At 33.6% G+C, this 23,711-nt stretch overlaps 1 protein-coding gene across 1 annotated transcript in view; it reads left to right on the forward strand.

Moving 5' to 3' along the window:
• LOC143245967 (voltage-dependent calcium channel type A subunit alpha-1-like) overlaps positions 1-23,711 on the forward strand; it is a 109,274-nt gene that overhangs the window by 11,347 nt on the left and 74,216 nt on the right. The window contains exons 4-10 of the mRNA XM_076492220.1: positions 6,506-6,606; positions 8,833-8,988; positions 13,305-13,528; positions 14,559-14,662; positions 20,680-20,795; positions 20,993-21,052; positions 21,595-21,684. Coding sequence (XP_076348335.1) covers positions 6,506-6,606; positions 8,833-8,988; positions 13,305-13,528; positions 14,559-14,662; positions 20,680-20,795; positions 20,993-21,052; positions 21,595-21,684 — 851 coding nt within the window. The remainder of the gene's footprint in view (positions 1-6,505; positions 6,607-8,832; positions 8,989-13,304; positions 13,529-14,558; positions 14,663-20,679; positions 20,796-20,992; positions 21,053-21,594; positions 21,685-23,711) is intronic.

Below are 23,711 nucleotides of genomic sequence, written 5' to 3' on the forward strand. Positions count from 1 at the left end.
CGTGTATATGTGTGTGTATTAGAAGTTTGTTAAGTGTACGTGTATATGTGTGTATTAGAAGTTTGTTAAGTGTACGTGTATATGTGTGTATATTAGAAGTTTGTTAAGTGTACGTGTATATGTGTGTGTTAGAAGTTTGTTAAGTGTACGTGTATATGTGTGTGTGTATTAGAAGTTTGTTAAGTGTACGTGTATATGTGTGTGTATTAGAAGTTTGTTAAGTGTACGTGTATATGTGTGTGTATTAGAAGTTTGTTAAGTGTACGTGTATATGTGTGTATCAGAAGTTTGTTAAGTGTACGTGTATATGTGTGTATTAGAAGTTTGTTAAGTGTACGTGTATATGTGTGTGTATTAGAAGTTTGTTAAGTGTACGTGTATATGTGTGTGTATTAGAAGTTTGTTAAGTGTACGTGTATATGTGTGTGTATTAGAAGTTTGTTAAGTGTACGTGTATATGTGTGTGTATTAGAAGTTTGTTAAGTGTACGTGTATATGTGTGTATTAGAAGTTTGTTAAGTGTACGTGTATATCAGAAGTTTGTTAAGTGTACGTGTATATGTGTATATCAGAAGTTTGTTAAGTGTACGTGTATATGTGTGTATTAGAAGTTTGTTAAGTGTACGTGTATATGTGTGTATTAGAAGTTTGTTAAGTGTACGTGTATATGTGTGTATCAGAAGTTTGTTAAGTGTACGTGTATATCAGAAGTTTGTTAAGTGTACGTGTATATGTGTTTATTAGAAGTTTGTTAAGTGTACGTGTATATGTGTGTATTAGAAGTTTGTTAAGTGTACGTGTATATGTGTGTATTAGAAGTTTGTTAAGTGTACGTGTATATGTGTGTATTAGAAGTTTGTTAAGTGTACGTGTATATATGTGTGTGTATTAGAAGTTTGTTAAGTGTACGTGTATATGTGTATGTATTAGAAGTTTGTTAAGTGTACGTGTATATGTGTATGTATTAGAAGTTTGTTAAGTGTACGTGTATATGTGTATTATTAGTATTAGAAGTTTGTTAAGTGTACGTGTATATGTGTGTGTATTAGAAGTTTGTTAAGTGTACGTGTATATGTGTGTGTATTAGAAGTTTGTTAAGTGTACGTGTATATGTGTGTGTATTAGAAGTTTGTTAAGTGTACGTGTATATGTGTGTGTATCAGAAGTTTGTTAAGTGTACGTGTATATGTGTGTGTTAGAAGTTTGTTAAGTGTACGTGTATATGTGTGTGTATTAGAAGTTTGTTAAGTGTACGTGTATATGTGTGTGTATTAGAAGTTTGTTAAGTGTACGTGTATATGTGTGTGTATTAGAAGTTTGTTAAGTGTACGTGTATATGTGTGTGTATTAGAAGTGTGTTAAGTGTACGTGTATATGTGTGTGTATTAGAAGTGTGTTAAGTGTACGTGTATATGTGTGTGTATTAGAAGTTTGTTAAGTGTACGTGTATATATGTGTGTTTAGAAGTTTGTTAAGTGTACGTGTATATGTGTGTGTATTAGAAGTTTGTTAAGTGTACGTGTATATGTGTGTGTATTAGAAGTTTGTTAAGTGTACGTGTATATGTGTGTATTAGAAGTTTGTTAAGTTTACGTGTATATGTGTGTGTTAGAAGTTTGTTAAGTGTACGTGTATATGTGTGTGTTAGAAGTTTGTTAAGTGTACGTGTATATGTGTGTGTATTAGAAGTTTGTTAAGTGTACGTGTATATGTGTATGTATTAGAAGTTTGTTAAGTGTACGTGTATATGTGTGTATTAGAAGTTTGTTAAGTGTACGTGTATATGTGTGTGTATTAGAAGTTTGTTAAGTGTACGTGTATATGTGTATGTATTAGAAGTTTGTTAAGTGTACGTGTATATGTGTATGTATTAGAAGTTTGTTAAGTGTACGTGTATATGTGTGTGTATTAGAAGTTTGTTAAGTGTACGTGTATATGTGTGTGTATTAGAAGTTTGTTAAGTGTACGTGTATATGTGTGTGTATTAGAAGTTTGTTAAGTGTACGTGTATATGTGTGTATTAGAAGTTTGTTAAGTGTACGTGTATATGTGTGTGTTAGAAGTTTGTTAAGTGTACGTGTATATGTGTGTGTATTAGAAGTTTGTTAAGTGTACGTGTATATGTGTGTATTAGAAGTTTGTTAAGTTTACGTGTATATGTGTGTGTGTTAGAAGTTTGTTAAGTGTACGTGTATATGTGTGTGTATTAGAAGTTTGTTAAGTGTACGTGTATATGTGTGTGTATTAGAAGTTTGTTAAGTGTACGTGTATATGTGTGTATTTAGAAGTTTGTTAAGTGTACGTGTATATGTGTGTATTAGAAGTTTGTTAAGTGTACGTGTATATGTGTGTATTAGAAGTTTGTTAAGTGTACGTGTATATGTGTGTATTAGAAGTTTGTTAGGTGTACGTGTATATGTGTGTGTATTAGAAGTTTGTTAAGTGTACGTGTATATGTGTGTGTTAGAAGTTTGTTAAGTGTACGTGTATATATGTGTGTGTATTAGAAGTTTGTTAAGTGTACGTGTATATATGTGTGTATTAGAAGTTTTCAAGTGTACGTGTATGTGTGTATATTAGGAGTTTGTTAAGTGTACGTGTATATGTGTGTGTATCAGAGGTTTGTTAAGTGTACGTGTATATGTGTGTGTATCAGAAGTTTGTTAAGTGTACGTGTATATGTGTGTGTATTAGAAGTTTGTTAAGTGTACGTGTATATTAGAAGTTTGTTAAGTGTACGTGTATATGTGTGTGTATTAGAAGTTTGTTAAGTGTACGTGTATATGTGTGTGTATTAGAAGTTTGTTAAGTGTACGTGTATATGTGTGTGTATTAGAAGTTTGTTAAGTTTACGTGTATATGTGTGTATTAGAAGTTTGTTAAGTGTACGTGTATATGTGTGTATTAGAAGTTTGTTAAGTGTACGTGTATATGTGTGTGTATCAGAAGTTTGTTAAGTGTACGTGTATATGTGTGTGTATTAGAAGTTTGTTAAGTGTACGTGTATATGTGTGTGTATTAGAAGTTTGTTAAGTGTACGTGTATATGTGTGTGTATTAGAAGTTTGTTAAGTTTACGTGTATATTAGAAGTTTGTTAAGTGTACGTGTATATGTGTGTGTATCAGAAGTTTGTTAAGTGTACGTGTATATGTGTGTGTTAGAAGTTTGTTAAGTGTACGTGTATATGTGTGTGTATTAGAAGTTTGTTAAGTGTACGTGTATATGTGTGTGTATTAGAAGTTTGTTAAGTGTACGTGTATATGTGTGTGTGTTAGAAGTTTGTTAAGTGTACGTGTATATGTGTGTGTATTAGAAGTTTGTTAAGTTTACGTGTATATTAGAAGTTTGTTAAGTGTACGTGTATATGTGTGTGTATTAGAAGTTTGTTAAGTGTACGTGTATATGTGTGTATTAGAAGTTTGTTAAGTGTACGTGTATATGTGTGTGTGTTAGAAGTTTGTTAAGTGTACGTGTATATGTGTGTGTATTAGAAGTTTGTTAAGTGTACGTGTATATGTGTGTGTATTAGAAGTTTGTTAAGTGTACGTGTATATATGTGTGTATTAGAAGTTTGTTAAGTGTACGTGTATATGTGTGTGTATTAGAAGTTTGTTAAGTGTACGTGTATATGTGTGTGTATTAGAAGTTTGTTAAGTGTACGTGTATATGTGTGTATATTAGAAGTTTGTTAAGTGTACGTGTATATGTGTGTATTAGAATTTTGTTAAGTGTACGTGTATATGTGTGTGTATTAGAAGTTTGTTAGGTGAGTGTACGTGTATATGTGTGTATCAGAAGTACTTCAGATCAAAGACGGATGTCTCTTTCGGACTGTGGAAGTTTGGAAAACGTGTACATTAATATACTCGTTACCAGATATCTCAGATTTGTTCATTGCAGATAGTAATTTTGAACTCATAGTTCAAAAGTTCAAGTGGCTTAGCGGTCAAAGTCCCGGACATGAGATTATTCCCGTTATGACAAAATAAAATGAATAAAACACCCACACCCTACACTTTGTGCTTAGTACAAGAGTGAGTCTAATATTACTATTTCATTGGTGTAACCCGATAGATGGCACTATATACCTTTCTTCTAGCCTATCAGATAGCCCTCGATCTGACAAGCGTGTAATTCAACAAACACACACACACAGTTGTGCATCAAAGTCAAATTACATTTCTTGACACTAATTCATAACCAAAATGACAAATTTCTGGATGATGTATTTAATAATAAAAAAAACCGTCGCAGGTATATTATATATAAATTAGAAAACATTTCATTCCGTAACTAGTACACATTATTTGTTTCAGAAACAACTACTCCCAGTGGCTCAGCTGGAAATCTGGAGGCTTGAAAAGCTACAAATCTGGGTTTTGATACCTGTGTGAGCACAGGATGGAGAACCAATAAAAAACTAAGAGACGTCACGACTTTCCTTCCCAAAATCTTTGTTATCTTACGAATAAAAATACACAATGAGCTGTCAGGACTGTGCCCACAGCAGGTATCGAAGCCAGATTTTAGTGGTGTGAACTGTTCTAGTGAATGTTTAAAAACAATAAAAAGCTATACTATTGTTATCTATTCCAAGGGAATAAATATTCCCGGTCCAACAAAATATAATTGACCAAACATATTATTTTATCACCTACATTATCTTGTCGTATTTACTTAGAACATGAATAAGATGTATCTACGGACAGCATTAGAGATAACAGTTATGTTGTTTAGTATTTATAGATCACAAAACTGTTTTCTGGACTTCCAGTTTTGTTTATAGGCTTAAATGCCCTTCATTTTATTCTATCACCACTCGGTGGCTGGAAAATTGCATACAAGAACTTGCAAATTCGACACGAGGTCACCTTCACGTGGTACGTGATGCCTAGGTCGGACAGCGGGATGATTACAGCTCAAAATTCCAAGGTTTAACTCCCGCCTACGAAACGGCACGTGGCTTTTTTCTAAAACTAAACAGACAATTTCGCGCCAAAATAATGTAATGGACCTATAATAAAATATCATTTTAAAGATCTTCTCGGAAAATGAAAGTTAACTGAACAATCGAATTTAGCGGAAATTGAGTAAATAAATCAGTTCTTCCGTCAGTTCATTGTCCTGCCAATGAGCAATGACACTGAACCGTTCTGGGAGATATTAATGTATTAACGAAGGAGACAATTTTTGCCTTTGAAAAACAAAATCTAAATATTTTATAATTTAAAAACATCGTGCCTTGAAACAGCTTTTAATAGTAGTCACGAGCATCATGCGTGGTATTTCTTAAGTATCAATACGCGTCTCTTTCGTTTCCTTATTATAATAGCTAAATCCCGCGTAATAACAACAGTAATAGAAAACATCTCAAGATGATGCCAATAGGAAATTCTGTTTCTTTACTTCCTATAGTAAATAATGTAACATACTCGTCATGCGTTTCCTCAAAATATGTTTATATATCCTTTGCTTTCAGAACTGTTTCTAGGCTGCAATATACAACGCTAACATTTTCTATACTGACACGTGTCTAACTTCCCAATGCACAAACGTGTTATTAGAAAATCGAAATCAGAATACTCAGGCGGAGATAAGTGCACTGCTGTGGCGTGAATGTATATTATCTGTTATAACTATTCTTTTTAATAGGAAGTGCGTGTTTTATCTTCTGTTTGTTTGAGTGCAAAATCCACGGAAAATATTCACAGTCTGATTTGTATAGAAATTAATTGTAGCCTAATCTCTCTATATATAGTTGAGCGCTGTATGGACACACACACAATCCTCCAGACATATTTGCATGCATGGAGACCGGTAATGGACTTTAAACGAACACCGTCGTTTCGCTTTCTTTTCTAACTATATTTTGCCATTATATCTTCAAAATTAATTCAAAACAATGCTGCCATCTATCGTCTATTTTTGAACTTAAAAAAACAATTGTTGTGCAGAGCCCTCTAGTGGTTGGACAGCAAACTTAAAGGCTTGTGATGGTAAAACTCCAGGTTTTAATACCACTATTGAGCACAGCATAAATAATCCATTAAAACAAACAAATAGAAACAAGAAAACAAATTAGAATAGGAGGTGTAAAATCTATTAATGCTAATGAACTAAAAACATACTGAATTGGAGTTGTTTCTAATTTCAGTGAAACTATCACTTCCGTGATGACGAGAAAACTCACTTGTAGAAAAAAATTATATATGTAAAAAAAACAGTTGGTATGGGTAGAAAAAGCATTATATAGAGGAGCGAACAACGTTTGGACCTTCTTCGGTCATCGTCAGGTTCACAAAAAAGGTCAAAACGTTGTTCGCTCCTCTACATAATGCTTTCTCTATCCATACCAGCCGTGTTTTACATATATAAAAGCTATCACTGTCGGAAGAGTTTTGATAAAGGCTTTACTCTTAGTTCTACCATCTCCTGCACTTCTAAGAATCTCAGACGTAGACGTAGATGTAAACCATGGTTCACATTTCACTCTTTTTCTTACAGATTCATTACTTCCTACGCATCCGATAAGTTAGAAGTAGATTTGAGAACACTGAGAGCTATAAGGGTGCTACGACCTCTGAAGCTTGTATCTGGTATACCAAGTGAGTGAATTGCATTCGAAGAAAACTAATAAATAAATAAATAGGTTTTCGTTTCGTTTTTTTGTTGTATCTGAGCTAACACTAAACTTCAATTGGATTAAGTAATTACCTGTATTTATAACTCAAAACACAAAACAAACAAAACATTTATAGCCTGAAGAAATTAGGATGACAGATCTTTCTAAAGCACTTACGATATTTATCCAGTTTCTTGTTTTTTTTATTTATTTCTGACTGATTTTTCTTAATATGCCAAAGTGTTGGTATCGCATGTTAAAATAGTTGTTAGTTATAGCTAACCTATCTTTTATTTTTAGCATCAATTTAAACAGTTTGATGAGAGAAATTATAGAAAATCAAAACATTGGAATGAAAGTTCCAAATTGCTGGCACTAAGAATAATATGGGACATTTTCACTTTCTTGTCGACTTCTCATTATGAATTTGATACGAAGACAATTGAAGCTCATGTAGATGGCGCTGGAGTTAAGTTTGTTTTGGTTTTTTGAATTTCGCACAAAGCTACTCGCGGGCTATCTGTGCCAGCCGTCCCTAGTTTAGTAGTAAGACTAGAGGGAAGGCAGCTAGTCATCACCACCCACTACCAACTCTTGGGCTACTCTTTTACCAACGAATAGTGGGATTGACCGTTACGTTATAACACCCACGGCTTAAGGGCGAGCATGTTTGGCGCGACGGGGTTCGAACCCGCGACCCTCAGATTACGAGTCGCACGCCTTAACACGCTTGGCCATGCCGGGTCAAAGACATGAGCTATCTGCTGAGCCCACCGAGGGGAATCGAACCCCTGATTTTAGCGTTGTAAATGCGGATGCATACCGCTGTACTAACGGGGGGCTGGAGTTAAGAGAAACTAGTTTAATTTTGAAAAACGTGTAAAAACTAATAATTAAATAAACCGAAGATTTCTAGTGGATTGATAAACAAACCACTACATTATCAGGTGGGTAAATACGTTGATCGTAGCAAAAACGTTTGACTTTTAACGTGGGTTTTCAAATCCCTCAACTGAATATGTTCGCCCTTTCAGCCGTGGCAGCACTATAATATGATGACTAATTCCGGTATTACTGGTAAAGAGAACCCCAAGAGTTGGCGGAGGGTGGTATTGACTGGCTCCATCCTATAGTCTACCACTTCCAAATTATGAACTAGTACAGGTAGCCCTCGTGGAGCTTTGCACTGAATTCAACAAATCAACAAAGATAGGTATGAAAATGGCGTCCCGTAGGGGCTGTGTTTCAGGCATTTCAAACGTTTGATCAAAACGCAGACATTCAAACTGTCTGCACTTCAACCACCGGACTTCAACATTTCTATTAATACTTCAAGTTTAGTGAAGCCGGCTGACCAGGTCAGTTTTATGCGAGCCAAAATCATGAAAGGTAAGAGTACTAAAATGTGACGTCACAATAGCACTAAATGTGACGTCACAATTACCACAGGAAACCCGCAGCTAATCCCAGACTACTTTTTTTAGTTTGTTTGGAACACCAGTTGTGACCGTTACAAAATACGGACTGTGGATCTTTAAATATCAAGTTTGAGTGTTTGTCAGTCACATTGTTATTGGTGTTATAGAATGAGCCGTTCATCAAATTATATTGAGTTTTATAAGAGGAGCAGAGTCCCTTTCCTGGGGAGGGAGAGAAGTAATATGGGAGTCTGGTTCCTATTTATTGTTTACTCTTTATTTCAACTGATAACTCCAGGACGTCCAATGTAGAAAAAATCTTTTCTAGTAACTCTTATTTGTTATGAATTTGGCAGCTAGGTTTAAAACGTTGTGTGATTCAATATCTTGAACTAAGTGTTTTCACTCTAGGGTTTATAAGTGCCATTGTAGACTTTAGCTGTCTATAAAAATATTTAGCTATAAAGATCGGGCGTGGGTGCTGGGTTGACGTGCCAAACTGTGAATCCGTGGTTCGCGTCGCCTTACAACAAAATCATACCCCACATTTTGTAGCCGTGGGTGTGTTATAAGAGTGCTGGTCAGCTGCCTTCCCTCTGGTCTATCGGTTCGAAATTGGAGTTGTCACTCTCACCTAACCATTGTGTAACTTTGCTCGAATATCCGAATCATGCCAACAAGTAGAGTAAACACAGATAAAAATAAATAAATAACTTAAGGTTGCGTCGGTTATAAATATATTTCTAAGAAAACTAGTTATTAATTTGTACACTGGTGTCTGTCTCTTCCAGGTCTTCAGGTGGTCTTAAAATCTATTATAAAGGCAATGGCGCCACTTCTTCAAATCGGTCTTTTGGTACTGTTTGCTATCGTCATTTTTGCTATTATTGGCCTTGAGTTTTATAATGGCGTCTTTCATAAAACATGCTACAGTTTAGAAGAGAATGGTAAGTGAAATAACTAGTCTTAGACTGCACTTATGTACGATTTTGTTTGCCAAATGTACTGTAAGACAGAATAAGAAAGAATCAAAACATGTGCGAACCTTCAATAAAGAATTCGTGTCTGATTATTGTGAGCGAGGGTAAATCAATATGTTGTGGTTTAAGTTTTGGCAGACTTTCAGTGGTTAATTAACGTTTTCATAGAACAAAACGTTGTTTCATTTTCAACGAGTTACGATCTCAAAATGTTTGTATAAGGTACATAATACCTCTGATATTTTGTAACGCGATCTCATGACTCAGTGTTCTGATAGTAAGGTTCTCAGCTTACTGATAATAGATGGATCTCTGAACAAAACAAACACGAAAATAAACTGAACTTGGTAAAATACACTGATAACAACATACTCCACTGTTCAAGGATATATTCACGTGTTTTCCTTTGTGTATGTTTATTGGTCAAAAAAGCGCAAGAGCACAGGGCCTCGTGACTGACACGTGAAACGTTTTCCCTTTTAAAATAATTCATTTGTTTTAGAATGAACATACCTTAGACCATGTATATAAATCACCAGTTAAAAATCTCTATATGTAATGTCTTATAGCAATTTACTCTTAAAGTTATAAAGAACGGATTATATGACCTGGAATGAAATATGTCTTGAGAACTAAAAACATTACCATTTAATACACGAACGTCTGTTTTTTCTTTTACCTACATTTATATAAATAGCAAAATATTCAGCAAAAACAAAACCAAGTTGACATGTGTAATATTTGTATACGTGATATTTCAGTGCATTATTTCTACTGACAGTATTAAAACCAGATCAAAATCATATATAGTTTCTCCCCCTACTGGAACGTTGCGTAACTATAATTTTCGTATTATGAAATCAGCAAAATTAGCTGAAAAAGAACTACAGTGGCTCCCTCTAGTGAAACACTAGGTAACAATAATCCTGATCGTCTGACACTGTTAAATAAACAACAGAACAATAGAAAGATAATTACAGTAGCTTCTTCTAGTGAGACAAAAAGTAAACAAAAAACACGTGTCTGTTACTGCATTATAAAATAGGTACATTCGATGTTTTTCGAAGACAATGTGCAATAAGTACTGACATTGGATGACAGAAAGTTACACCTTCTAACTCTAGGTATTAAAGGTGAATTTTACAGAAAAAAGAAAACTTTGCAGTCAAAAGAACTACTCATACTGATTAATTTTGCAGATTCACATTTTTCATAAAAATATGTGCAAATAAATGAAACATAGAACTTGGTGCAGAAAGAGCCCTTTCCGAGCAGCAATCCGAACATTTTATTTTTACGTTTGCCGCTAGTAAAAGTACTGTGACGTAATAGTGGCCAAACAAACCGCCAACACCAGCGCGTTGAATGTAAATATACATGGCCAGTACACACTGAGAAACAGAGGCGGAGTCTGTTTTGACTTTGTGTTCTGAACAGTGTTGAGTAGCTCCATATCAGTTCGAACCTACTCTGAACGAACCTAGAACAGTTACTTTTGACACAGATCTGACAAGTTCTAATCACGATCAGCACCTTGATCATCACTCATATGAACATCATCAGCATCTGTCACTTGTGATACAGAGGACTTCTTAGCAGCAGGTGATGATTCTGCAAAAATCAGTGAAAGAATTACATGTAAACAATGTACTGTTTGCCAGCAATAGTTTATAATAAATAATCAATATAATATTAACAAGACTAATCTGACTGTTGAATATTGTTAAATCATGAATGAAAATGTCATATTCAAACTAACTTACAAGCACAATCTATTGTTGGAAGACAGTCTGGGTAGCTACAGTCTTCAAGCCAGATGGGAATACCTGTACACCTCTGGAAACAGAATACCAGCCAGTCTGTGTCCCTCTTGGAATATTTGGGATAGGCTAAAACTGTAGGTTTTTATTTAGGTATTGAAATAATAACATTCTTTCACGGTTAGATTCAAATTAGTGTAAATAAAATTATACATGAGTAATTGCAACTTATGAATGTTTAATCTAACAATCATGATCTACTTACAAGAGTCTGAACAGACACACTCTGAAATGAGTCAGCTCTAGAGTCTTGGAAGTCATCTTCAGAAGTGGGCTGAATCACAACTTCCTCTACAAAAGTAGGCACTGTGAGGTTTATGAGATTTACATTTAATATGACAATGTCAAAGTACTGTGTTAAGATTAATTTTATTATGATGAGTTATGGAAATATGTTATGGAGTTTGTATTTGATTTTTTACAAGTATACAATGTTTGTTTTAAATACATAACATGTACTTGATTACTTCAACATGTTCAAGACATAGTCTTATTTCAATTTATCTTGAAATGTTAAATTTGAAAAATGGAATTCTTCAAACTTTTCCAAATGTAAAAATGATACAAAACATCTATAGAATGATCTACCAGCTTTTAAACTTGGAATATACTCTATTTGGGATAGATTTGTCCACTGTCTAGACTAGGAAATTAAGGTTTCACTGACTTTCAGGTGCCACAAATACAAAACACGCTCATGAATGTGAAATGTGTATATCTAGTTACATTCTTCAAAAACTTGTATTTATTAGATTATTATATTACACTAGTTATGTTTTATACTGCACACACACCTTTAAGTTTGTTCTTTTCGTGATGACAAGGGATGGCTTCAAAGGGGTGGAACCTGTACGTTGCAGGTTGAGATCAGTCCTCAGCTCTTCACGAGGAAAGATGGTGAGGACGATCCTGTCTACTGCCGATGGTTTTTTCAGTCTCAACCTGCCTGGTTTGAAACCCACGGAATCCAAAACAGTGGGATCCGACACAAAACACGAGCGTTCAAAGTGATCTTGACAAAGCTTTGCATGGTGTGAAGGAGTCCAGTTCTTCCTACTGACCATCCACACCCACTGTCACCACCTTTCCGGTTCCTTCTCCTTGCACGGAAACGAAAAGAAGTTTTGCCCGATGCCGAACCGTTTTACAAACATAACCAACGCAGTAAACCATGTTATCATAAAACAAACATAAAGTAGCAATATAAAGACAAAAAATAGTATCATAAAGTATGTAATCCGATAAAAAAGCACCGATAGATTTACATAAAACACCAGCACTGAAAGGAACAAAATGGTCAGCGCGCAACGAAGCGTGTTTGGCAACTATTACGTTATAGTTGTAAAACGTCACGGAAACAGCCGAACGACCGAGAGATACTTGAGTTCGAGGACCTGCATATTTTGTTTCATTTTTTTACTCAAAAACTAAAGTGTTTAACAATATGTTAACCACACAGGAATTATACCTAACCAAAGTACAGTTTCTAAGGCAATTATTAAATTTGTTGAAAATTCACCTTTAACAATTTACATTTACTGACGCGAGGTTGGAGCAAGTGAGACATGTTGACTTTTGGTATTAACAAGTCACACCTATCAGGTCTTAGCAACAGCAAATTGTGGCTTAAAGTACAGTATTTCTATTTATAGTATCATTGTATCATATAGGGCTTAATCTGTAAATAATTTGTGCTATGTAATATAGGGTTTATCCTGTGAATAATTAGAGTTATGTAATATAGGGCTTAACATTTAAATAATTTGTGCTATGTAATATAGGGCTTATCCTGTAAACATTTAGTGTTATATAGTGTAGGACTTGAATTGAAAACAGTCCTTGTTACATTATGTAAGACTTGAACAGAAAACAGTCCTTGTTACATTATGTAAGACTTGAACTGAAAACAGTCCTTGTTATATTATGTAGGACTTGAACTGAAAACAGTCCTTGTTACATTATGTAAGACTTGAACTGAAAACAGTCCTTGTTACATTATGTAAGACTTGAACTGAAAACAGTCCTTGTTATATTATGTAGGACTTGAACTGAAAACAGTCCTTGTTACATTATGTAGGACTTGAACTGAAAACAGTCCTTGTTACATTATGTAGGACATGAACTGAAAACAGTCCTTGTTATATTATGTAGGACTTGAACTGAAAACAGTCCTTGTTACATTATGTAGGACTTGAACTGAAAACAGTCCTTGTTACATTATGTAGGACTTGAACTGAAAACAGTCCTTGTTACATTATGAGGACTTGAACTGCAAACAGTCCTTGTTACATTATGTAGGACTTGAACTGAAAACAGTCCTTGTTATATTATGTACGACTTGAACTGAAAACAGTCCTTGTTATATTATGTAGGACTTGAACTGAAAACAGTCCTTGTTACATTATGAGGACTTAACTTGAAACTGGTTATTAACAGAAGTTTCTACTTTTCAACTGTTTTAAGGAGAAATAGTCCCTGAAGGCGAGCAGGAGATCCCTTGCTACAAAACGCTGGACCCTGAGAGCGCGCCTGTAGGAGCCCACACGTGCGATCTCCAGTTAGCTGCCTGCAAGGAGGAATGGAAGGGCCCTAACTTCGGTATCAGTAACTTCGATAACATATTTTTTGCGATGCTAACAGTGTTCCAGTGTATCACACAAGAAGGCTGGACCTCAATGTTATACTGGGTAAGAAAACATTTTGTGACGTCTTCCTACATTTAGTAAACTGACTAATGATATTATGTTTGCAACACCTGCAATTCCTCGGAGAGATAGCGATTGGTTTACAGACTTACAACATTAAAATACGGAGTTCGATTCCTCTTCATTGGCCAAAGCAGACAGTCAAAAGAGTAAGGAAGTTGTGTAATACACAAACAAAAGTACCCGTCCCCAGTGACACAAACAAAAGTACTCGTCTCCAGTGACACAAACAAAAGCCCGTTCCCAGTGACACAAACAAAAGTACCCGTCCCCAGTGTCAGGAAAGTTAATCTATCAATTTAACTTACTTCACGAACTTTAAAAAGCTAAATATGTTACACTCTTGGTTTTACTCAGAGACAAAGTTCTGAGGTACTTATACCACACACACACAAAAAAAAATAATTATTGACTATTCCAGCCATACTAAGAGATACTAAACAACAAGATACAGTAAATCTACATTTTTATTGTTTAAGTCACATTTTGAAATATGAATGGTAGTGTGATTACTTCCTAACAATGTAGTCTACAATATACTGCTTGTGAAATGTAATTTTATATCAACATTATTCAAATCTGTCCTATCGTCATTTTAAAAGTGAATGTTGAGGTTCGTCTGCGTGCACAGCTTTTTAAACCGAATACAGACGTACGCTTGGATAGACACTGTGGTTCGTAATATACATAAGATTATCAGATAAAAACGAACCCATATAAAAGTTTAGTGTGTGATAGAAAGTTTAACTGTAAGTTTAAATGAAACTTTCGTTGAAGAGTTCTGCAAATCGGTAATGAAAGAGTCTCGAACTATTCCATCGGATCTTGGTTAAATTAAGTTTTGAAACTTAAGCAACAAACGAACAGGGGCTTCGACATAAACGTAATTTTATCACCACTAGTCTCGAGCTTTTATAGCTTAATAACTTAATAAATATTAGTTCTTCTTGCATTAAGAGTGATACTTTAAACCAGTTCAATATTTGATTTAGGTTTTGGTTTTGTTATACAGACTAATGACGCGTTAGGAAGCACGTTCAACTGGATTTACTTCGTTCCTCTGATCATAATCGGATCATTTTTTATGCTCAACTTGGTTCTGGGGGTCCTCAGTGGGTGAGTATACAACGATTAAACATTTCATGGAGATATGTATAATGTATATTTTCTTTAAGGAAACTTATTGATGTTGATGAAGTATTGTTTTATTTTGTCTAATTCATCGTTAATTTTATCTGGTGAGCATAGTTTTATGGCTGTGTTTATTTGGTTTCTTAGTATGTTGAGTTTTTGTTTTGTTTCATGTGCTGAGTCCCAAGGAATGTATAGTCCAATATGGATGATTTTTCTGTGGATTTCTGTTTTAAATTGTGTGTCGGTTCTTGTAATTTTGAGGTTAATAAATGATATTTGATTGCTTTCTTCCTGTTCACATGTGAAGTTAATGTTGGGATGTATAGAGTTAATGTGATTGAAAAAATTAAGTATGTGTTCTGTAGATTTGAATCCCGCAACCGTGTCATCTACATATCTGTACCAGTATAGTGGTGGACGTAACGCTGTGTTAATTACCAACAGAAAGAAGACAACTTCCCATGAAAAATTGAAAATTTATATTATTCAGAAACACCTAAAACAATTAAACGATTTTTTCAAATAATTTTTCACAAAACAGAAAATTAAAAACAACCTCACAAGAAGAGACATTAATTCCATTAAAAATCTAAAACAAGACAAAAACATTAAAATTCTAAAAGCAGATAAAGGAAACTCTATAATCATAATGAACACGAATGAATGCATCCAAAAAATGAATAACATTCTATCAGACACAAACAAATTTAAACCAATACACACAAAATAAAACAATACTTCATCAACATCAACAAGTTTCCTCAACAAACCTTAGAAAACATTATACACACACACCTAGACAGAAAGTAAAATCAACCAATAAAAGTAAATATATCCCACAATTTAAAAAATCACTGAACCATATACTGCTGCATACCATATATTCCTGACATCAGCAAACAAATAACCAACATTTGGCAAAAATTAGTAACAAAATATGACATTCCAGTTAATACCAAATTTATTCAAAAACCAGGCACAAAACTGAGGTCTATACTATGTAAAAACTACACTGACAAACACCACACCAACATTATTTATAAAATACAATGTGATAACTGCCACGACTTCTATATTGGAGAAACAAGTAGAAAAATGGAAACCAGATTCACAGAACATAAAAAGACACTTTCACACGTTTTCGAACGCTGCAAATCAAATAAACACAACATAACCATAGAAAACACTCAAATACTAAATAAAGAAACAAACACAAAATTAAAGAAGCCTTACTTATACAACAACTCAAGCCCAAAATAAACCAATACAAAGGAACACCTTTATACCTATATTATTAAATATAATCAAACATCTAAGCACGCCCTCTACATTCCTACACTCAGTTACACAACCCCCTTCAAATATGTGGTCAGTTATTGGTCAGTTACCTCTTTCTTTCTTTGTGAACCTGAGGATGACCGAAGAAGGTCGAAACGTTGTTCGCTCCTCTACATAGTGTTTTCTCTTTCCATACCAGTCGTTTTTACATATATATAACATCCTAATCATGAAATGAACATTACATATAATTATCTGTACTCTGTACCGGACAGGTTTTTATTTGGTTAACAGTTAGTTTGCTTTGATTGGAAAAGATAAAATAAATAAAATGCTCCCTACTTATATTAAGAACACTTGTCATGTATTTAGATTCTGAGGACACTTATCATGTAATTAGACTCTGAGGACACTTATCATGTATTTAGATTCTGAGAACACTTATCGAGTATTTAGACTCTGAAAACACTTATCGGGTATTTAGACTCTGAGGACACTTATCGTGTATTTAGACTCTGAGGACATTTATTATGTATTTAGACTCTGAGGACACTTGTCATGTATTTAGACCCTGAGGACACTTGTCATGTATTTAAACTTTGAGGACACTTATCATGTATTTAGATTCTGAGGACACTTATCATGTATTTAGACTCTGAGGACACTTGTCATGTATTTAGATTCTGAGGACACTTGTCATGTATTTAGACTCTGAGGACATTTATTATGTATTTAGACTTTGAGGACACTTGTCATGTATTTAGACCCTGAGGACACTTGTCATGTATTTAGACTCTGAGGACACTTGTCATGTATTTATATTCTGAGGACACTTATCATGTATTTATATTCTGAGGACACTTATCATGTATTTAGACTCTGAGGACACTTATCATGTATTTAGATCATGAGGACACTTGTCATGTATTTAGATTCTGAGGACACTTGTCATGTATTTAGATTCTGAGGACACTTGTCATGCATTTAGACTCTGAGGACACTCATCATGTATTTAGATTCTGAAAATACTTATCGTGCATTTAGACTCTGAGGACACTTGTATTGTATTTAGACTCTGAAGACACTTGTCATGTATTTAGACTCTTCATACTGTCACTTTTAACCCCAAACTAGACTCAGTCAATGGACATAAAATCACCATGTATTGTAATATAACACAGGGACATTTAATAGCCTCAAGACATCTTTCTGACAAAGGTCCGAAACTTCACCTTCCCACTGATACTTTGATCTGATTGGAAGAACTAGTTTTGAAATTTAGTGAGTTCTGTTTTAACAATTAAACCAATGAAAAGGTTAGTGGCGTAACTATGGGAACTAAAATGGGCCCCAAATTTTTAAATATTTTATTGGATATAAAAGGTGATTCCACAGGCTGACCACCACTTCAATAAAGCTAGAAACGTATATTCACAAACTTAATCCATTGTTGTCCTCTTGACGGCTACGATTCACCACAACCGTTCTGGAATGTAATTTTTTCTGTATCTTCCGATAAAACAACAACCAATATTTATTATTAATCTCCAGACACCAATAACTATTCGAACTTTAATTATAATCACGACTAACCTATAAAAGTAAACTTTCCAAAATTCCAGTTCATTACGCGACGAAACCTGGGTAGTGAATCTGATGATATCAGTGGTATAAAACTGTGTAGTGAACCTTATGATATCAATGGTATAAAACTGTGTAGTGAACCTTATGATATCAGTGAATGTTCAACATAAATGTATTCATGTAGTGAACCTTATGATATCAGTGAATGTTCAACAGAAATGTATTCATGTAGTGAACCTATATCAGTGAATCATGTGAACCTTATGATATCAGTGAATGTTCAACAGAAATGTATTCATGTAGTGAACCTTATGATATCAGTGAATGTTCAACATAAGTGTATTCATCTAGTGAACCTTATGATATCAGTGTATTCATGTAGTGAACCTTATGATATCAGTGAATGTTCAACAGAAATGTATTCATGTAGTGAACCTTATGATACCAGTGAATGTTCAACAGAAATGTATTCATGTAGTGAACCTTATGATATCAGTGAATGTTCAACAGAAATGTATTCATGTAGTGAACCTTATGATATCAGTGAATGTTCAACAGAAATGTATTCATGTAGTGAACCTTATGATATCAGTGAATGTTCAACAGAAATGTATTCATGTAGTGAACCTTATGATATCAGTTAATGTTCAACAGAAATGTATTCATGTAGTGAACCTTATGATATCAGTGAATGTTCAACAGAAATGTATTCATGTAGTGAACCTTATAATATCAGTGAATGTTCAACAAAAATGTATTCATGTAGTGAACCTTATGATATCAGTGAATGTTCAACAGAAATGTATTCATGTAGTGAACCTTATGATACCAGTGAATGTTCAACAGAAATGTATTCATGTAGTGAACCTTATGATATCAGTGAATGTTCAACAGAAATGCATTCATGTAGTGCGTCACCCCTTTTCCTCTTATACCTCTATGATAACAAAGAACTTAAAAACATTATTCTAAATAATTTTCACATTATAAAAGAAAATCTAACACTACTTAACATATTTTCTATATCCTCCCACAGTTTCCTACCGGTACGATACCAATATTGGTAACTTAGAACACTCTTTTCAACACATACATAATTTAATGGAGACAGCTATCCTTGTAATAGGTGGCGCTGTAACATGTGTGCTTACATTGACTCAATAACATTCGTGTGTAGCTCTAAATCCAATTTTTACGTCAAGGATCATTATAACTACACATCAAAACGTTATATATTCTCTTGCTTTCTTATTTGTGCAAAATTATACACAGAAGAAGCCAAAACATTATTAGCAGAATATACGCGAGAACATCTTAGAGACATAATAAATTGTAAACAGATACACCAGTGGATCGACACCTCAATTTGCACAACCATAGGCATGACAAGTATTATGTATCTATTTATAGAATTATTTTTTGAGTATATATATATAATTTTATGTGTGTGTGTGTGTGTGTATACAACTTTCTATTGTTTCAGTTGTTAGTAAGCATTGTTACACGTTTGTTACGTCTTCACGCGACCTTCGAATTAGAATGTATTCGTCACTGAAACTTGAAATAGGGCATTGCCCGACACTTTGTGTCCATTATAGGATATATATTAAATATATATGTACGTATCTGAAGTTAAATTCTTGGTAATTTGGCGTGCTACGTATTTATCTCTTTCAACAACTACTGCGCGTTGTTTTCTACACAGTTTTACTGCTCTGATTGGAAGTTGTTATTACTTTCTATGAATATACTTTAATTTATTCGGCAATACTGTTTGTAACCATAGCAACACATAGCAATTAAAATACGTAGTAACTGAGTATAGTGTTATTATATATAAAGATATCTCGTGCATAATAATATTGTTCATTACCATAGTAACGAAACTCGTCCTCAACATGGTAGTTGAAATTTAAAAGTAACGTAAATATAAGTTATACCTTGTATTCGATGATATTGTTTGTTACTATAGCAACAACACTCGACACGGTACCGTGTTTCTCCGAAAATAAGACAGGGCTTATATTAATTTTCACTCCAAAATATGACAATAGGGCTTATTTTCGGGGGGATGTCTTATTTTGATATATTAAAAAAATGAAGTTACAAAGTAAAACTATTAAACTAACCATTTAAAATAAACTATTATTAAACTATTAAACTAACTGATTAATACTTAAACAAACTAATTAACTAACTATTAAACTAATTAACAAATTAATTTTTTTTATTTCTTTCCTCTTCCTGCCACTCTTAACTAGGGCTTATTTTAAGGGTAGGGCTTATATTAAAACTATCCCCAAAAATCACACTAGGTCATATTTTATGGGTAGGTCTTATTATCGGAGAAACACGGTAGTTGGAATTGTCAGTAATGAAATGTTAATATAACTTTTGAACAATGGCTAAAAGAATAGTAGTAACTGAAACATCATTATATGTTTTTAACTCAAAACGTAGGTAAGTTAGATGCATGTATTTGAATAATAAAGTGTCCGAGAAAGAAAACAAATTTCATTATACTTATTCTAAAGCAGCAATGTTAGGCCTAATAAATTTTAAACACTAAACCTTTCGAATTTGCAAAAATGAGAAAACCTATAAAAATGGTATTTTGATCACTGTATATATGTAACATCCGTTTTTATAGCCGCTCAACAAAAGCTTAGATAAGAGAGTTAAAATTAAAGTAAATATGTTTAGCGTAGGTATAAAAAAAAACTGTGCATATTTTTACGGTACGTAAACGTTGTGCTATTATGTGCATGAAGAAAAGTGCTTGTTACCATAGTGATGTACAACAATCAACTCAAGTTGTAAATAATTGTAAGTTCACTTCTTCTAACAAACAATTGTAGCTTGGCTGGTGTCTTTAAAAAAAAACACATTTAAATTGTACATTAATGAATTTGGAAGATTTCTTTTTTAATTTAATGTCAAAAACGTTGAATACAAAGCAGACGACATTTATTTTTCAGGCTTAAGAATACGTCAATTAATAACGATTTTAAAGTCGACAACCCAACTTTGAGAGAGATTTGAAAAACAAAACTTTATTACTGTACTTAACTTTGTGTGACAGAAAGGTTTAGTATAACACGCTTGATCTCGTGTTGTTTTTTTGTTTATTTTCACAGTGAATTTGCAAAAGAGAGAGAAAGGGTTGAAAATCGACAAGCGTTTTTAAAACTTAGACGTCGACAACAGTTGGAGAGAGAATTGAACGGTTATGTTGAATGGATATGTCGAGCGGGTACGTATTGAAATTGGAGTTTCTTTAGATATGAAATCTGTTTTATTTTTTTTTAAATCGATACCCTAGTAAGAAAGTGTCAGGTATTTTCTAAGAGAGGTGAAACTTTTACGTTTGTTTTGTAGAAAACACACTTCATTTTATTCGCTGAATATTACAAAAAATTTCTCATTTTGGTTTGACGACTGTTGTTACAGAAGAGGTGTTACTAGCAGAAGAAAGGACTACAGAAGAACAGAAATTACATATAATTGAAGGTGAGATTTGACCTTTGAACTGTTTGGAAATTTATTAACTATATTACAGCTGTAATTTTACAAAAAAAGGACTTACTGACTTACTTAAAAGGGCCCGACATGGGCAGGTGTTTAAGGCACTGGACTCGTAATCCGAGGGTCGAGGGTTCGAATCCCCATCACACCAAACATGCTTGTCCTTTCAGCCGTGGAGGCGTTTGACGGTCAATCCAACTATTCGTTAGTAAAAAAGTCGCCCAAGTGTTGGCGGTGGGTGGTGATGACTAGTTGCCTTCCCTCTAGTCTTACACTGCTAAATTAGGAATGGCTAACGCAGATAGCTCTCGTGCAGCTTTGCGCGAAATTAAAAAAAAAACAACAACAAATGAACTCAGTAACAGGGATTTAAAAACGCAAGTGATCTCAGAGTTATCTTATTTTTTCTAAAAACCGCAAGTGATCTCAGAGTTATCTTATTTTTTATAAAACTTTCATGTTTTTTTCTCTTCAAATTTCTATCTCAAACCACAGTTATTTTATTCTCTTATGTCGACATTCTACAGGTCGAGGGAGGGCAGCATCTAAACGGAAGAAACTAAAATCTATTCAAAATAAAAGTACAGAACAAGACGAGAAAGAAGCCGATGAAGAAGGTAATAATACTTTATTTAATTGTTAAGATAATTATTTATTACAGAAGTTTCCAGAACTTTTACTTACTGGTAACAAGCAAGCAGTTTTTTATTGTTACATAGCTTATCGAGAAAATATATTTCATAAGTTTTCTATTTTCACTTTAACGGTTGAATTGCTGATATAAGCTGAAATGTATTCAATAGGTTTCTATTTTTTAATGGTGCGGTTTCTATTTTTTTTATTACACGATATAATTGAAACTGATTACATGAGAAAATAATGGATGTTTGTGTCATGTCATGCGCACAAGAACTAGCTTGTGGAGTTTCGTTTTCGTGTGACAAAGACAATTTTTCACGTCATGTCTTCGTATGTTCTCTGTTGACTAACATAAAACATCTCTTTTTTTCTCGCATGTTCTTCCCTGGTTTTTGCACAACGCCCTCTTTTGTCCCCACAAGTCCCTACAAAGATGAGTAAATTAAAAGGTACATAATTGGAGAAATGACGCGTTTTTAACTTTAATATGTATTTAGCAAATTGTGTATCGTATTTATGTATTTAAAATTAAAAGAGCATTCCATTAATTGGTAGAACGTCTTAACATGTTTTTGTTTCTTTATTTACTTGAATTTATTACTGTTTATTAATATTTATAGCTTATTCTTAGTAAACTGTTAAAGTCATGAACACGAGCCTTACAGCATTACGTCACACAAGCGCTTTCTTTCTGTTTTATTAAATTATCCCTTTGTATTATCAGTGCCGTACTGCTTGTCTTTTTTTTTGTAAACATAAATTATTCACTGTTTTCGTAAAGTGATATTTTACTGTTCAGTTGTTTATTCATAAGTTGTTTCTTGTTTAAATTTGTATGAAAATACAAACATTGGCCCGTTTTAAGAAGTATTTTATAGAACCTTATATGAAAACGTATGGACTTTATTACGTAACGTTAATGTAAGTACGGAGGCGCTATTGAGACACTGCTTGGTATTTTTGTTTCTGTACCATTGTGAAAAAGGTAAAAGTATGATACTCAATCAATCAGTAGGTTTTAGTTCACTGAAAATTTGGGGTAATGATAGACATAACTTTTGGGTGGCGTTTGGAATGACAAACAATTTCTCAGTCAACGTGGACATTTTCTATTGGTAGAAAAGGAATTCACTGTATCTGAAATTGATAGCCTTTGATCATGTTCCAGATTAACGATGTATGAATAATCGAACTGAGCATGTCCCAAAGATCAGTTCTAAATATAGTGTCTAAACTGTAAATATGGATTATACAGTGTGGCCCGTAAGTCCCTACCCATTCCCTACCCTACCCATAAATCTACTAATTATGAGTTGAAAAAAACTGTTACCGCGGCATTTGGAACAATGACCCCTGCTATGTTGAGGAAAATGTCTCACAGAACATGGCGTCGCATAATATTTTGCAACGAGAATGAGGGACAGCACACAGATACACTGGATGCTTAAGATATATGGATGGGTAGGGACTTACGGGACACCCTGTATAATATAAAAAAAGGTCTTTACTATGAAAATAATTAATGTAAGTAATAACTTATAAACTGTAACAAAAACGATTCACATAATATGTCTTCCAAATGTAAGTTAATAGTTTTGCTATGAATTTTTTTTTCTTTCATCTTCATATATAGACACAGAAGTAACTTTTACAACGAAACTCGTTTGTTGTAAAAAGTTTTATTTACTAAATATCATTGTAAGTCTTATTTACTAAATAACTTATTCGTAAAAATTTGAAAAAGATATTCTTGTTAAATCTACTAAAAATATAATTTACGCCATTTTTAGGCTTCTGTTTATCTCTTAGAATTCTTAGACTTGGTGCTTTCTTAAGCCTAATATGAAAAAAGTTTTCTTATATTTGTGAGTCCAAGTTTATAAATTTCAAGTAATTTGATTATCTTGGAGCAACGAATGTAATAAATATACGTATTTAATCGCAGGATTTATTGCGTAGTCAAAGTAAGTCCTCACAAGAAACACATAAATGCACATACAAAACC

This window comes from Tachypleus tridentatus, chromosome 3 (assembly GCF_004210375.1).
Source record: "Tachypleus tridentatus isolate NWPU-2018 chromosome 3, ASM421037v1, whole genome shotgun sequence".
Taxonomy (NCBI): domain Eukaryota; kingdom Metazoa; phylum Arthropoda; class Merostomata; order Xiphosura; family Limulidae; genus Tachypleus; species Tachypleus tridentatus.